Below are 13,023 nucleotides of genomic sequence, written 5' to 3'. Positions count from 1 at the left end.
AAATATAAAAATCAAACTACTCTGAGGAAAAAACATAAATCAATTTGGACTTAAAAGTCAGTTGCTAAACATGATACAATGTGAATAATCTTTGAAGCTGAACAGTTTGTCTCCTACAGTCAGCAGTCATCAGAACTACACCACAAAAAAAAAAAAAAAAAGAAAAAAAAAGAAAACAGGAGTAATATGTTATATTAAAAAAAAACCTCCAAGTCACAGAATCCTCCTATTTACATGCTACATGAGAAATACAGCTTTGGAAATGAAAAATACTGTCGTTGGAGGACAGAAAAGATGGAATACTGGAAGAATTCCATAAGTTTTACTTATTTTATCTGTCTTTGTAAATATTACTAAAGCAATATTGAGTTTATTGACAAGGTTTCAGAAACAAACATTTAAACAGCAATAAGCATTTAGTAATTGTATTTTTCCCTGCTATCACCAAATTCACCAGGAAGAATTGTCCAATTGGGTATTTCTTCTGTGAAAAAGGATACTGAAATTTATAAATACAGCTGCTCTTTTAATTTTCCTCATGGCTGCTTTATTAATTTTTCTATCCTTGAATGCATTGTACCAAGAGGCCTCAGAAACCTGTGTGATAAAGAGTAAAAACCCATTCAAAAAGCACTTGTCCACCTATGTGCATTTACTTTCTCTGTGTGTTCCCTGGAAGCCATGCAAATGCTCTTTCCTCTGCCTTGTCCTGGTCAGAAGTGCCCTCGCCTGGCAAATCCATCTGCTTAGCCCTTACAGGGAGCTACTTTCCTCCACAGAGAATGTACTTTACTCAGTGGAGTGGCTTGAGATTAGGTATGAAGGGGAAGGTAACAGTATGAAAGCAGGTTTAAGAGCTGTTCACCTCGGAAATTTAGTGCTGAGCCATGAGAAAACAGTTCCAGTTTTGATCTGGAGCACAGCTGCCTTGCTAAATGACACTTCTAACCCTCACCACATCGATCTAAGAACTAAGTCCCTTAGAGTAAGAAATCATCTCCATAACGAAGTATCTCATTGCTTTTCCTAACTGTGTTTTATCTACCCCAACAATGCAAAAAAAAAAAAAAAAAAAAAAAAAAGTAACAGTGCCAACAAATCCCTTTCACAGGGCAGAATCTGAAAGAGCTTCCAAATTAAACCAAGATACACTTTAACTTGACATTCAGTCTAGTTAGCTACAATGAAGCCTCCAGGTTTCTTTTCTGAACTGCACTGCAAGGACAAGCACCACAACCAAAATAGCTGTCTTGCCTAGGGAAGACTGATCCTGAACTTACTACAGCCTTTGAGGTCCTGATCCTCCTCAGAAACAGGTTCTGTACAAATGTACTAATACCTGCTTGTATTCTGTAAGCAGTTAAGACTGGAGTATTGCAAACTTGTTCAAACCACAAAGAACCCCAAAAAGAAATCACCAGGCTCAGAGAAATATAAAAGTCTCTGGTTTAAATTTATTTATTTATATTTGTGACCAAGTAGTCCTACATGATTTTGCTAGGCACCTTTCCTTGTGCAGTTTGTTTCCAAACAAGTCATAGAAGAAATCAGTAAAACCAAACAGCAGTATGTTTTAGGTACTTCCTGAAAGCCACATGAGCTATAGAATTTAAAGATAAAGTCCAAGCCAAATCCATACCATTCTGTGTATTTACTGGGCTTTGCAGGATGTTTCAAAGCAATGAGTCAGATGATAAATGTACTGCAACACTAGACACAGTACTGTAGATAGAGACAGGTCTTTTGCTTTAATTTTTAATTTCCATTTTCTGTGGGTTTAGACAAACCACTGACATTACTTTAGCATAATACTTTGCAATGAATCAATACTTTAATTTAATAATGGTATTCTGCTGTCAACATATAATATATCACATAATGTCCTTGTACAGATGCTAAAAAAATATGCCAAATAAAATGCAAGGCTTTGCTTTTACCAGTGATCACAGGTTAAATCAATGTAATGAGAATCCTTACCACCCCCAGAAGAATTTTCTTCAGGGTTAAAAGGCAGCATGGAGTAACATCAGCCATATCCCTTCCTCTCATCATACCAGTGCTGTGAAAGCTCTCCTAGGTCATTGGATTCCAACAAACACTTCAATAAAAGGAACAGAGAGGAAATGTATCCAAATAGAATCAATGTACGTATTTGTGAGTGGGACTTACTTAAACATTCCACTTCCTTATGAACTCAGTGATAACTGTGCCAGTTCCTAACTATAAAGGGGATTTATACATGGAAAATGGAATTAAGTCCAGTGTCATCCCACTTAACTGAAACAGATGAAGGAAGTTATAGCTATAAAATATGAAAAGTAAAATTACAACAACTTCCACTTTAGTGGTGTGACTACAATTCTGTATTTATTATTTTTATCTTGACAGTAGCCTTCCTGTTGACAAGTATTTAAGATGGGAAACACAAATCTAATCATGTCTGTGGTACATTGACTCATGGTATGTGAATAGAAAGTAAGTGGGAATGAAGAAGCAGCAAATGCTTTTAGAAGTCCCAGTTGTTCACTTGAGTATTTTTTTTTCCAATTCAACAGCTTTTGATGCATTACAAATTGATAAATAACTGACATATTAATCTTAGTCAACGCTAAAGGCACATGCTTTACTGTCACGTGTGCTCCCCTCAATTTCAATGACAGCTCATGATCATGATGCGAAGTGTTCACAGATACATGTCATTTGTTGGCAGAACGTTTTAGAGCTCTGGGAAGAGTAGATCTGGTTTTACTATGGTTTGGCACCTCCCACAACACCCTCCAGTTGGTGAAAACCCCGCAGTTCCATCTAAGTGTCATCCTTAATGTGAAAAAGATATTTGAGTCAGTGCAAAATAAAACAAACAGCTTTTACCAAAATGTCAGTGTTGGTAACAGTTCATCTGCCAGATTCTTGTTACTTGAACCCATGCCGTGCATCTCAAAGAGACAGAAATATGACTAGGATAAACGACTAGACCAGAAAATCTTTAGCAGAAAATCAACGTATACTCAGGTTGCAGTCCGGACTCATCAAAAAAGGTCTCAATTGGACTTCACAAGATATATTGATTAAGAGTTCTGTGACATCTCTTTCCTTGGTTACCATGCATTAGTTGAGCCCCACCTGCCTGACCTCAGTTCTCTGCATTAGCCTTTGGTCATATGAACACAAGAGAAACCACAGTGCTATTTCATAGCTGAATTCACACAGGAATTCTTACAAGTACAGTATCTCAATTTAAAGATAATAACATTACTGAAGAACCCAGAATACCATGAAAAATGCATATTGGAAAAATCAGGGCATGACTCTTTAGAAATGAAACCAATGACTTGATAAAAATAAAACCTCACTGGTGTGTTCCAGTCAGTTGGTTGCTTTTTCTGATCTACAGGCTGGACTATCCTTCTAAATCAACAATTGATTTTTATGTTGAACACTGGATAAAGAGGCTCACGCTGAAAAGCCATAGTCGGTGTGTGATCATGAAGAACACATACAGGCACAAGACACAGAGTAAGATTTGATGAGTAAGTGGCTTTTGCTTAGTCAGAACCTGAAGGATCTTCATCAAGAACTTTCAAAACAGCTAACAGATAGCTTGACTTTGAGTGAAACACAACCAAGAATTATTGTCATTACGCACACCCACAAAAAAAAGAGAGATCTCACAACATCTCCTCAGATGAATACACACACAGAGAAAAGGCTTTACCAACATTTATTTCAGGTGGGCAATCACCTGGTTTCTGGAGAAATAACTCCTGATTTGCCTTCCATTTTCCTAAGTCATTTTCTGAGCCCATTTTAACATGTTAAAACAATTAAATAAACTGCAGCATGAACCAGTATAAATAAAGACAGCTGCCTCTTTTCTTAAACCTGTGAAATACTAAATAACCTATGACTCCTGCCCACATACGTCCTTTGCCAAGACAGAGGATCACACAAAGGTGTGTACTATTTTGAAAGCTGGGGCATCAGGTTCGTCATGTCAGATTTGTATTCGCACGGTACAACGGGATCCATGACTTTCATTTCAGTGGCAGCTGGAGCAACGGGCACAGAAGGAAAACGCAGCTCAACCTGGGAAATGAGGATGAATTTGTTTTAAAAAATTCTCTTTCTTCCTAAGAGCTGTTAGTGGCAGATGCAGACACTTGCTTTGGGGTCACACCATGTCAGCAGTTCACGGCAGAAAGATTGCATTTCTTCTCCCTCTCCCCTCCTGATACTGCAGCCTCAGAGAATTTTACATGTATCCTCAGAGATGCTTATATGTATCAGGAAAGTACAGCTGTAGGCTTTCAAAAAAATTTCCACATGCCCTATAAATTCAAATCCTTTTTTATGTAATCTATTTAATCTTCCATAATGATAATCTCTGCTATCAATGTGCCCAAACAGGGTCAATTTCTGTTGGATTTGCACTTCTTGCATTTCATCCTATAACCAAGCTGTATATAATGAGGGGAAACACCCTGCTGCAAAAGATTTTAGCAGTCTCCTTAAAACAAATAATAGTTATGAGACTCTGCAACTGCCAGGAACATTTCAAGATTGTGGGTTTTCTTCTTCCTTTGTGCGTCTTGCATGGAGGAGAGTCCTGTCAGTTGAACATTATTTATTAATCAGGATATTCTTGCCTTCTACACCTTGCAAGGAAACAGCATAGAGGGGCAGACATTGCTATAGATTCCTCTTACATACCCAAAGAGACAGAAAAGAAAGAAAGAAATTGCAAGGGAGTATTTAGACCCCGACAGATCCCACCTGGCAAGCCCAGGCAGCATTTCAGACACACACAGGTCACAGCAGTTTGAAACACCATGTAACATATCTAGCTCACACAAGGCTCAACAAGAGACATAGGTTGAAAACCAGGCTCCCTTTTCTGCTTTGTTTTTAAAAAGTACCCTCTACAGCTCCCTACACCTAAGTGAAATGGGTAGGGCTCAGCTTCACAAAAGATTTTCCTTCTGGTAACATGTGACTTCCTTAGGTTGTACCTGCAGAGCAAGCAGCCTCAGACACACCTGGAAGGGACGGTTCTCTCTCAATGACTGTAGCAGACACCGGGGAAGAGAGTTACTGCCTTGTTGTTTGCGCTTCTCATATAGTGATAGTTTTATTCATAATCATTCCCAGCCATCCGCCACCTGCACACCCACCCACCCACACATACCCGTCCAATTTGCTGTTCTTCTCCCGATTTTGTCAATTCACAAGATCAGTCCTCTCTGCATATACGCTCTGCCCCGAGGCTCATCCGCAAATAGATTTAATGGACAAAATAAAGTTCAAATGACTTGCTAACAGAATCCTCTAGCAGAATAACCAGACATTAGCATGCAAAAGGCAAGCCCTGGGCTGTAAAAGCAATTCAGGTGATAGCATTCAATTGAATTGACGTTCCTAGCAGAAGCAACTAAGAGTTAATGGAGGACACAGGGCTTCTCATTACCTCTACTGTATCCACGAAAACGCAGAAGATGACTATAGTACAGTATAATTGAGCATTTCGCTAAATAGCACCACACAGGAGTTCTTTTGGCACGGATTTCATTTGTCCTAGATAACCTTTACGAGAAGCTGAAAGTTGATGCACCCAGATCGACCGAATTTTCAGATTTAGCCCGAATCCTTAGGTTTGTGCCCGGGAGGGTGAGAAGAGCCAGCCACCGAGCATCAATCGGGAAACTAGCCCCCCCTCTGTCTCAAAAAAAAATTCAGTTAAGGCAAGACGGTGCTCTGGCTACACACAGGAGCCGGGAAAGCGTTTGGCTGCGTCTGCATATTCGCGGGGCGCCCGGGGCTCCCTCCTGGTGGAGCTGGCGGCGGCTCTTTCAGGAGCCGGGCGCTGGGACGGAAGGAGCATCCTTCTGGAGCCCGCTCCCACCTATTTCAAGGGAAACGACCGTGTGGAAAGGCGAACTCCCTCAGCAGCACAGGCACAACCCACCCCGCACCTCCCGAGGACCGCTCTTCCCACTGCCCCTTGTGGGAGTCACCGCCGCCGCCTGGGGGGTCATCAACTGTCCCTCTCGCTCAAGCACCTCCCAGCAGCTCCTAAATACCTTCCGCAGACCAGCCTGGAAGAGGAAAGGGCGGGGGGGGGGGGGGGGGTCCTGCATCTTTCCTAAAAACCAGAGCGAAATCTAGTCACCTCAAATGGCTGCTCCTGCCTCACCATTCATCGCACAAGCGGGGAACGCGTCGGGGGGGGGGGGGGGGGGGGGGGGGGGGGGGGAAGAATGGGGGCGCAAGCGGGGGAGGGAGAAAAGAAGCGCAAACTTGGGAGTTCTGCGGCCTCCCGCAGGGCAGCGACGGCACGGGAACCCCGCGTCCCCCCGAGGCGGGGCGGCAGCCTCCGGCCGAGGCATCGCCCCGGCCCGACCCCGGGATTTGACGGGGAGACGCGGGCGGGCAGGGCGGGCGCCCCGAGGGCGCGGGGCGGCTGGCTCCACTTACGGGTTTTGGGGGTCGTGCTGGCCTCCGGCGTGGTGGTGGTGGACTCCTGGAAGGGCGACAAGGTCCAGGACGGCGCCGAGTCGTGGACGTAGATCTTGTAGGAGGAGGTAGCGTGTGCCGCAGTGGGCCAGGCGGGCAGCGGCGGGGTGCTGGGGGCGGCGGGCGGCGGCCGGGCGCCGCGGCCGGCGGTGCCGGGGGGGCCGCTGGCGGGCGGCGCCGTGTGGGGCGCGGCGGGGTGCCGCGCCGCGGTGGGCCGCGGAGCGCTCCGCGCCGGTCCGCGGGTGCCGGGGGGCCGCGGGGGGGCCCGGCTCATCGTGGTGAGGCGGGGGCTGACGCGGCTGGGCGGCCGCGGCGTGGCGGCGGCGGTGGTCTCCGCGCCGCGGGGGGGGGCGGTGGGCTTGGAGAGGAAGAAGGGGTCCTGCCCCACGCCCTTGGCGTCCATCAGCTCGGTGGGGACGTACTCCTTGACGGAGCCCACCACGATCCACTTGAGGAGCATGAGGCTGAGCCCCAGGCCGATGAAGCCGATGAAGAGGGGCACCACGCACAGCCACGTCTGCTGCCGGTTCCAGACGATGCAGTCGCTGCAGCGCAGCTCCCGCGGCGGCCCCCCGGCCCCATCCCCGACCGGGCCCCCCGCCGCAGCCGCCTCCGCCGCCCCGGGCGCCGCGGCGCCGGCAGCCCCCTCGCTCATCCTAGGGGCCGTCCGCAGCGCCGCCGCGGCCCCGGGGCATCAGCGCGCCGCGGCTGCCGGCGGCATGCGGCGGAGGGGGGCGGAGGAGAGCGGAGCGGAGCGGGGCGGAGGGGAGCGCGGCGCGGCGCAGCGGAGCGGGCGGCGGGAGCGCCCCGCTCAGTCACGCCGCCGGCATGGCATGCCCCGCGCCGCGCCGCGCCGCCCCGCGCAGCCTCCCGCGCCCGCGGAGTCAGCGGGACGGCCGCGCCATCCGCCGGGCGCCCTCCTCTTGCGCGCTGCCCGCTTCAGCCTCTTCGCTCTCCTTCTCCCTCTGCTCTCGGATTTTCCTTTTCTTTCCCTTTTCTTTTTTTTTTTTTTTTTTTTTTTTTTTTTTTTCCGGGTAATAAGTCGCAAGAATCAGCCTCCTCGATTTATTTTTTTTTTTTATCCCAAGCGTGCGGCTCCGGCGGCGAGCAGGCACATTCCTTCACATTCACGCTCCTTCTCGCCTCTCCTCTTTTTCCTCTCCCCTCGGGGCTGAGGGATCTTTTCTTTCCGTCTTTCCTTCCTTCCTTCCTTCCTTCCTTCTTTCCTTCCTTCCCTCCGCTCCCTCCCCCGCCCGCTCGGCTCCTGCCTATGCCCGGCCGCGGCGCAGCAGCATCCCTCGGCTGCTCCGCGGGGAGGCGGCGGCGCGGCGCAGCGCACCCGCCACTCCGCGGCCCCGCGGCCAACCCGCGGCCGGCGCCGGGCCAGGGAGGCCGATCCGCGGGCGGGGCCCGGGGGCAGGAGGCACGGCTCCGCGCAGCTCCTCCGCGCCCGTGCTAAGTCCGGCCCGGCATCGAAACTCCGGCGAGGGTTCCCGTGGTAAAAAAAAAAAAAAAAAAAAAAAAAAAAAAAAAAAAAGAATTAAAAAAAATACACACACACACACAAAAAAAAAAAAAAAAAAAGATGAAGCCCTGGAGGGGGGAGGGCGGCAATGACCCAGTCGGCAAAAAGATACGGATCCGGTAAATAAATAGGCACGCAGAAGGCAGCTCCTGCCAAGCTTGCAGCTTCTGTTCAATTGTGTATTCCTATCGCAGCGCAAGGGAGGCAGGCTAGCGCGCAGAAAGTAAGGCGCCTCCCACCAAAGCCTAATGGTGGTTTCTTAATGCGCACAGGATAAATAAATGATCCAGGCAAACCCCTCGGGAGGGTGTATGCTACGGCAAGCGGAGCCTAGGAAAGGAAGGGAAGGAAAGGAAAGAAAAAAGAAGCGGAGCGTGGGGGAAGCGCCTGAACCCGTCCTGTGGTAGCAATCCAATAGGCTGCTGCTCTGTGTCAAAAAAGACACGCGTGGTGGGAGCGGCGCGGGTGTGCGTGTGCCCGAGGGAGCGGAGGCACCGCCGGGCCGGCCTGCGGCGAAAGGCCGGGGGGCTCCGGACGGGGAGGTGCTTCCCCGCGCTGATGCTGTCCGGTAACTAACGATAAGCAGCATTTTGCCGTTGTTGTTTCTAAAAGGGATTCCCTAAAGAAAAACAAAAACCGCCAGGCACCTGCAACGAAAGGACGGTCCTTCTCAGCAGCCGGGGGCGGCCCACGGCGCAGGCACGTGGGGAGGCTGCAGCTCTCAGGACGGTGCCGGACAAGTTTTGCTGTTGAAACTGCTCCACCTTTTTGATCTGCTCCCGATCATCGAGCTGCAATGTGGTCAGCACAGCGTGCGCTTTCCATTCGCTTACTGGACACACATTTCAACAGCTAGAGTGGTCACTGAAGGGTTAACTGCAGTCTGCCAAAGGGTGGGTTTATCACCATTTTCAAAATTTTAGAAAATGGTGTATAAAATGATGTATGTACAGATGTTGTCTGAACTGTTACCTCATGGTGTCATTTCCTGGTACTGACACATAATTTCCTTGGTCCTGTATTTAAAAATATATTAATATTTATACAGAATAATCGAGCAGATAAGTTGAAAACAAACTGTGAAATACATCTGTTCTGTATATACACAGACAAATATAGAGAATAAAATACTGCGACTGAAACACGTCTGCTTGAATTTTTCTTCAGAATTAATGTTCATAGCATTTATAATATAGTATCAAAATTACATTAACTAGACATCTAGATTGTTGTCACTTCAAGCAATCCAACTCGAGTTTGCCAGCTTCTCTAAGATAGGTCTATGCTAACGGCTATCAGGAAAACATGTGGAAGTGGCTTATCAGGTGAACTCTGGCATTGGAAAACACGAATATATGGGTTTCTACTCCTCCAGTGAAGAGTCAAAAGGATTAGGAGAAAGCATTCAGAAATGACCACAGAAGCATTGCCTGGTACACAAGCGGATGTCCAGTAAAGCAAGCAAATGAGCAAGACAGGGAAGTCTTGGGAAGCCAGGGAGGCTTTGTCACTGATTTTATGGAATCCAGGATTTCTTATGGAAATTTAGAACCAGGTGCTTTCAGTCATGAATGCCTGTCCTGTACAGTCCTCACCCCTTCCTTGCAAACTGAACATCTTTGTCCTGCTCCAGGCTTTGTGTTGCCTGTACAAATGTCCTTTACCTCTTGCCTCTTCTGCGACCAGATTGCTGTTCACTAAGCTCGATATGAATCATTCTTTGTATTCATTCTCAGAAAATTTGTACATGCTTCTTGAAAGAACAGAGCACAACAAAAATGTTTTACAACCCTCACAAGACAGCTTTTATTCTTCTCATGACTATGTCCTGAAGTCTTTCAGTGTTTCATCTCTCTCAGCTGCACTTCTTTCCCCCAGTAAGATTTTCAAGCTGTTGGCTCCTAAAGTTTGTAATGGTTCTAATGGAAGACAACAGGATGTGATACCATTAAGATGACTCAACTGTAGCCATTTCATTGTTTAATATTGAAAGACTTCCTGTATTACGAGTAAAGATTTTCAGGCTTCTTTTCTTACAATTTCCCATTCTTATCATTGAGGATTCACAAACTATTCTTGAAATTGATTGTGGAGTGCTTTCAATATGCCCTACTTAAATGTATTACTTAAAAACGGGTATTACCCTGATAAGTTTATAAAGATCTTACCATTGACTACTATCCTCTTTGAAGAAAGTTCTTTGGTCTAAAAATATGAAATGGCATGGATCTTGATACAGGAAGCTCAAAGCAGCTTTCCCTTAACCCCACAGTAAATGCAAATGTATTTCAAATAGGTTATCCTTCAGTTTAAAAAAAACAAATGCCATGATCCTAGACAGACACCTGAGTGCAGGCAATGTATGGAAGACTCTTCCTGTAATAATTTGGTTATGAGTTAAAATGTTATGTGTACAAAAACACAGCCTCTGAATGCTTCTAGATTATTTCTCTGTCCTCAAACATTAATATTCAAATCATAATCAGTTTCTCAAATCAGCCCACTCCTGTTAAACTGAATCTGTTCAGTGCATTAATTCTAATTTACGTAGGTATTTGGTAAATTTCACTTGCATTTCTTCCTACTCATTCTATATCACAGCCCAACTCTTACTTTTTCTGGAAATATGTTTATTGTGATCCAAACCCAACATATAATTTATTTTTCTTGTCTTTTCTTCATAATATGCAACAAAATCCTCAGTACCTCCTTAAGGACGTCTGTGGCTGGGATGGAATAAAATTATCTATCTATGGTGCAGTCAGAAGTGGTATTTTCTTAAGGACTGGTGTGATACACACACAGCATATACTGTTTATGCATACATTAGTTTGTTTGTGACGAGAGGGTTACATTTTGGCTGTGCAGTAGGTATGCTACAGCTAATGGTTCTCTTACAAGGGTGCCGTTCCTGACAGGCTTCATACGTGTCTCCATACAGCAGAACCAGGTACAGCCACATAGTCTTCAAACCGTGAAATATAATAAATGAGTTAAAGGCATTAGATTTGCTCTAACTGTTATCATGGAATCAGTCCTAGAAATCTCAGGATAACTGTCCTCAGGATAGCCAACATAAGAAACAGAAATTCAAAACCGGAAAATAAGACCCTTTTGGAGCCATGTCCATTTCAGCACCAAAACAATATGTGTGTGAGATGCCTATGCTCCAATCCCACATACACACACTGGTAGAAGCCGTTCCACTTCACAACATCTCTGAAGACTTTCATTGTTAATTCATGTAAATATTACCTGAACTGTAAGCAACAAAACCTCTACAGTTACGCTGCTTTGTGGTGCAATCAGCCACTGATAGCATTAAACAGCCTCTCAAAACTGCACGTTACTCCAGCACCCACCTCACCTGCTGTGTTCTGGCAATTCAGCAATTGGATGTGGCAAACAACACCGAATTTCACAAACAAAGGATGCTGGAGTTGGGTCTGGCTACACCAATAGGTGTTAACGCTGCTGGGATATTTTCCCAAAGTAGAGCATTTAAACATTCTTTACTTCATTCCTTCTCTTAGCTTTCATCCCTAGCTCAGCTACAACATACATGTCCCTAATGGTTGGTTCACAGTCAGGGAAAACCGTGCTTTTTGTCTGAGGTTGGCAGGTAACTCTATTCCTCCTTCCATGTGAAACATAAATAGCGTTCCACTGATCCCATTAACCAGTGCTCAGAACTAAAGTACTCTTTCCCACCCTGATTGCTAAAATAGCCATTAGGCAAGACAAACAGACTAAGCTTTATTGTCATCAAGAGACCTGGGCTATATACCTGTGTGTAATGTAGAGCCTGAAGTATTCCTCCTTGTATTTTTACACAGGATGTTATGAATACTCCTGGTACCTGGGAGGAAAGGCTCAAGATGCAACAAGTGAGAAATCCACCGCGGAGTTCAAATGCATGGCAGCCTTTGGAGATGTTAGCAAGCTGCCAGAGAGCATTATGTCAGTCTTGGACAAGTGTGAGATGAGTGACAGTTAATTTTGGGATAAGAAGAAGAGTCTGCTCTCTCTTACTGCAATATAAACTCTGAATAACAATCCCATGGCTAAATTAATTGGATAAAATACACCTATCCTTTCACACAGTGCAAGTATACTGATTCCTCCTCAACAGTCAGCATGTCCTCAGTTTTTCAAATCATGTGTAGCCTATTTGCAAATGCCAGGGCTGCCACTAAATATTTAGAATTACACTTGAATGTACGCCAATGAATATATACAATTCAAATATTTATCTTGGCATGATTCATTATGATTAACTGAAATACATTATGATATTAACAAAAAATCCCACACCCCAAATCCTACAAAATATGTTTCAATCAGGAAATATTAATAAAGTGAATACTTTCCTTGGAGGAATTTATTACTAAATAACTCAAATCCTAAGGGCCTGACTCACTTTTTATCAAGCCAAATACTCAATATTCTCCTCTTCTAGCTGACTGTAAATTCTAAGGATTTCAGTGGGAGAAATTCTGTTTGGCAAGAGTAAAATCAAAGTAATTTTAAAATTCTGATTTTAATGTTATTGTATCAGTCCCTTAAGAACACACTTAATAATGATTTCAGGCTGAGAAATAGACTAGTCTTAGCAATGCCTTTGTGGTATATATTGAAGTCACTGCAATGTAACAGAAACGCACATATTACTCTTCAAGCCTTTGTAAGTTCTCCGATTTTTATCAGCAACATAAATTTAGGATTCCAGAGGAAAAAAATATTTGAAAGCAAATATGGAAAATTCTGTCAAAAGGGCTTTCTCCAAAGCACAATGAAGTCAGCAAAAATCTTTCAGTATATTGCATTCTATCTTGGATTAAGCCATAAACCCAAATTCAAATCTTTCCAAGTTTTAGGACAAATTTATGACAACAGCAAGTGAGAAAGCCTATGAAGCAATCAGTCATTAACAGACAAGAAAGTTAAAATTATTTATGATTATGACTGACTTCCAATTTAATTTCTTT

At 45.1% G+C, this 13,023-nt stretch overlaps 1 protein-coding gene across 2 annotated transcripts in view; it reads right to left on the bottom strand.

Annotated features, from left to right (window-relative positions):
* NRG3 (neuregulin 3) overlaps positions 1-8,641 on the bottom strand; it is a 412,334-nt gene extending 403,693 nt beyond the window's left edge. For both annotated transcript variants that reach the window (XM_042788554.1, XM_042788559.1), the window contains exon 1: positions 6,472-8,641. In XM_042788554.1, the coding sequence (XP_042644488.1) occupies positions 6,472-7,165 (694 nt within the window). In that variant the 5' untranslated portion in view covers positions 7,166-8,641. The remainder of the gene's footprint in view (positions 1-6,471) is intronic.
* Positions 8,642-13,023: the final 4,382 nt, after the last annotated feature.

This window comes from Tyto alba, unplaced genomic scaffold (genome assembly GCF_018691265.1).
Source record: "Tyto alba isolate M040663 unplaced genomic scaffold, T.alba_DEE_v4.0 Super-Scaffold_1, whole genome shotgun sequence".
Taxonomy (NCBI): domain Eukaryota; kingdom Metazoa; phylum Chordata; class Aves; order Strigiformes; family Tytonidae; genus Tyto; species Tyto alba.
The sequence above is the reverse complement of the archived record's forward strand: the minus strand, read 5'-3'. Positions and strand labels throughout refer to the sequence as shown.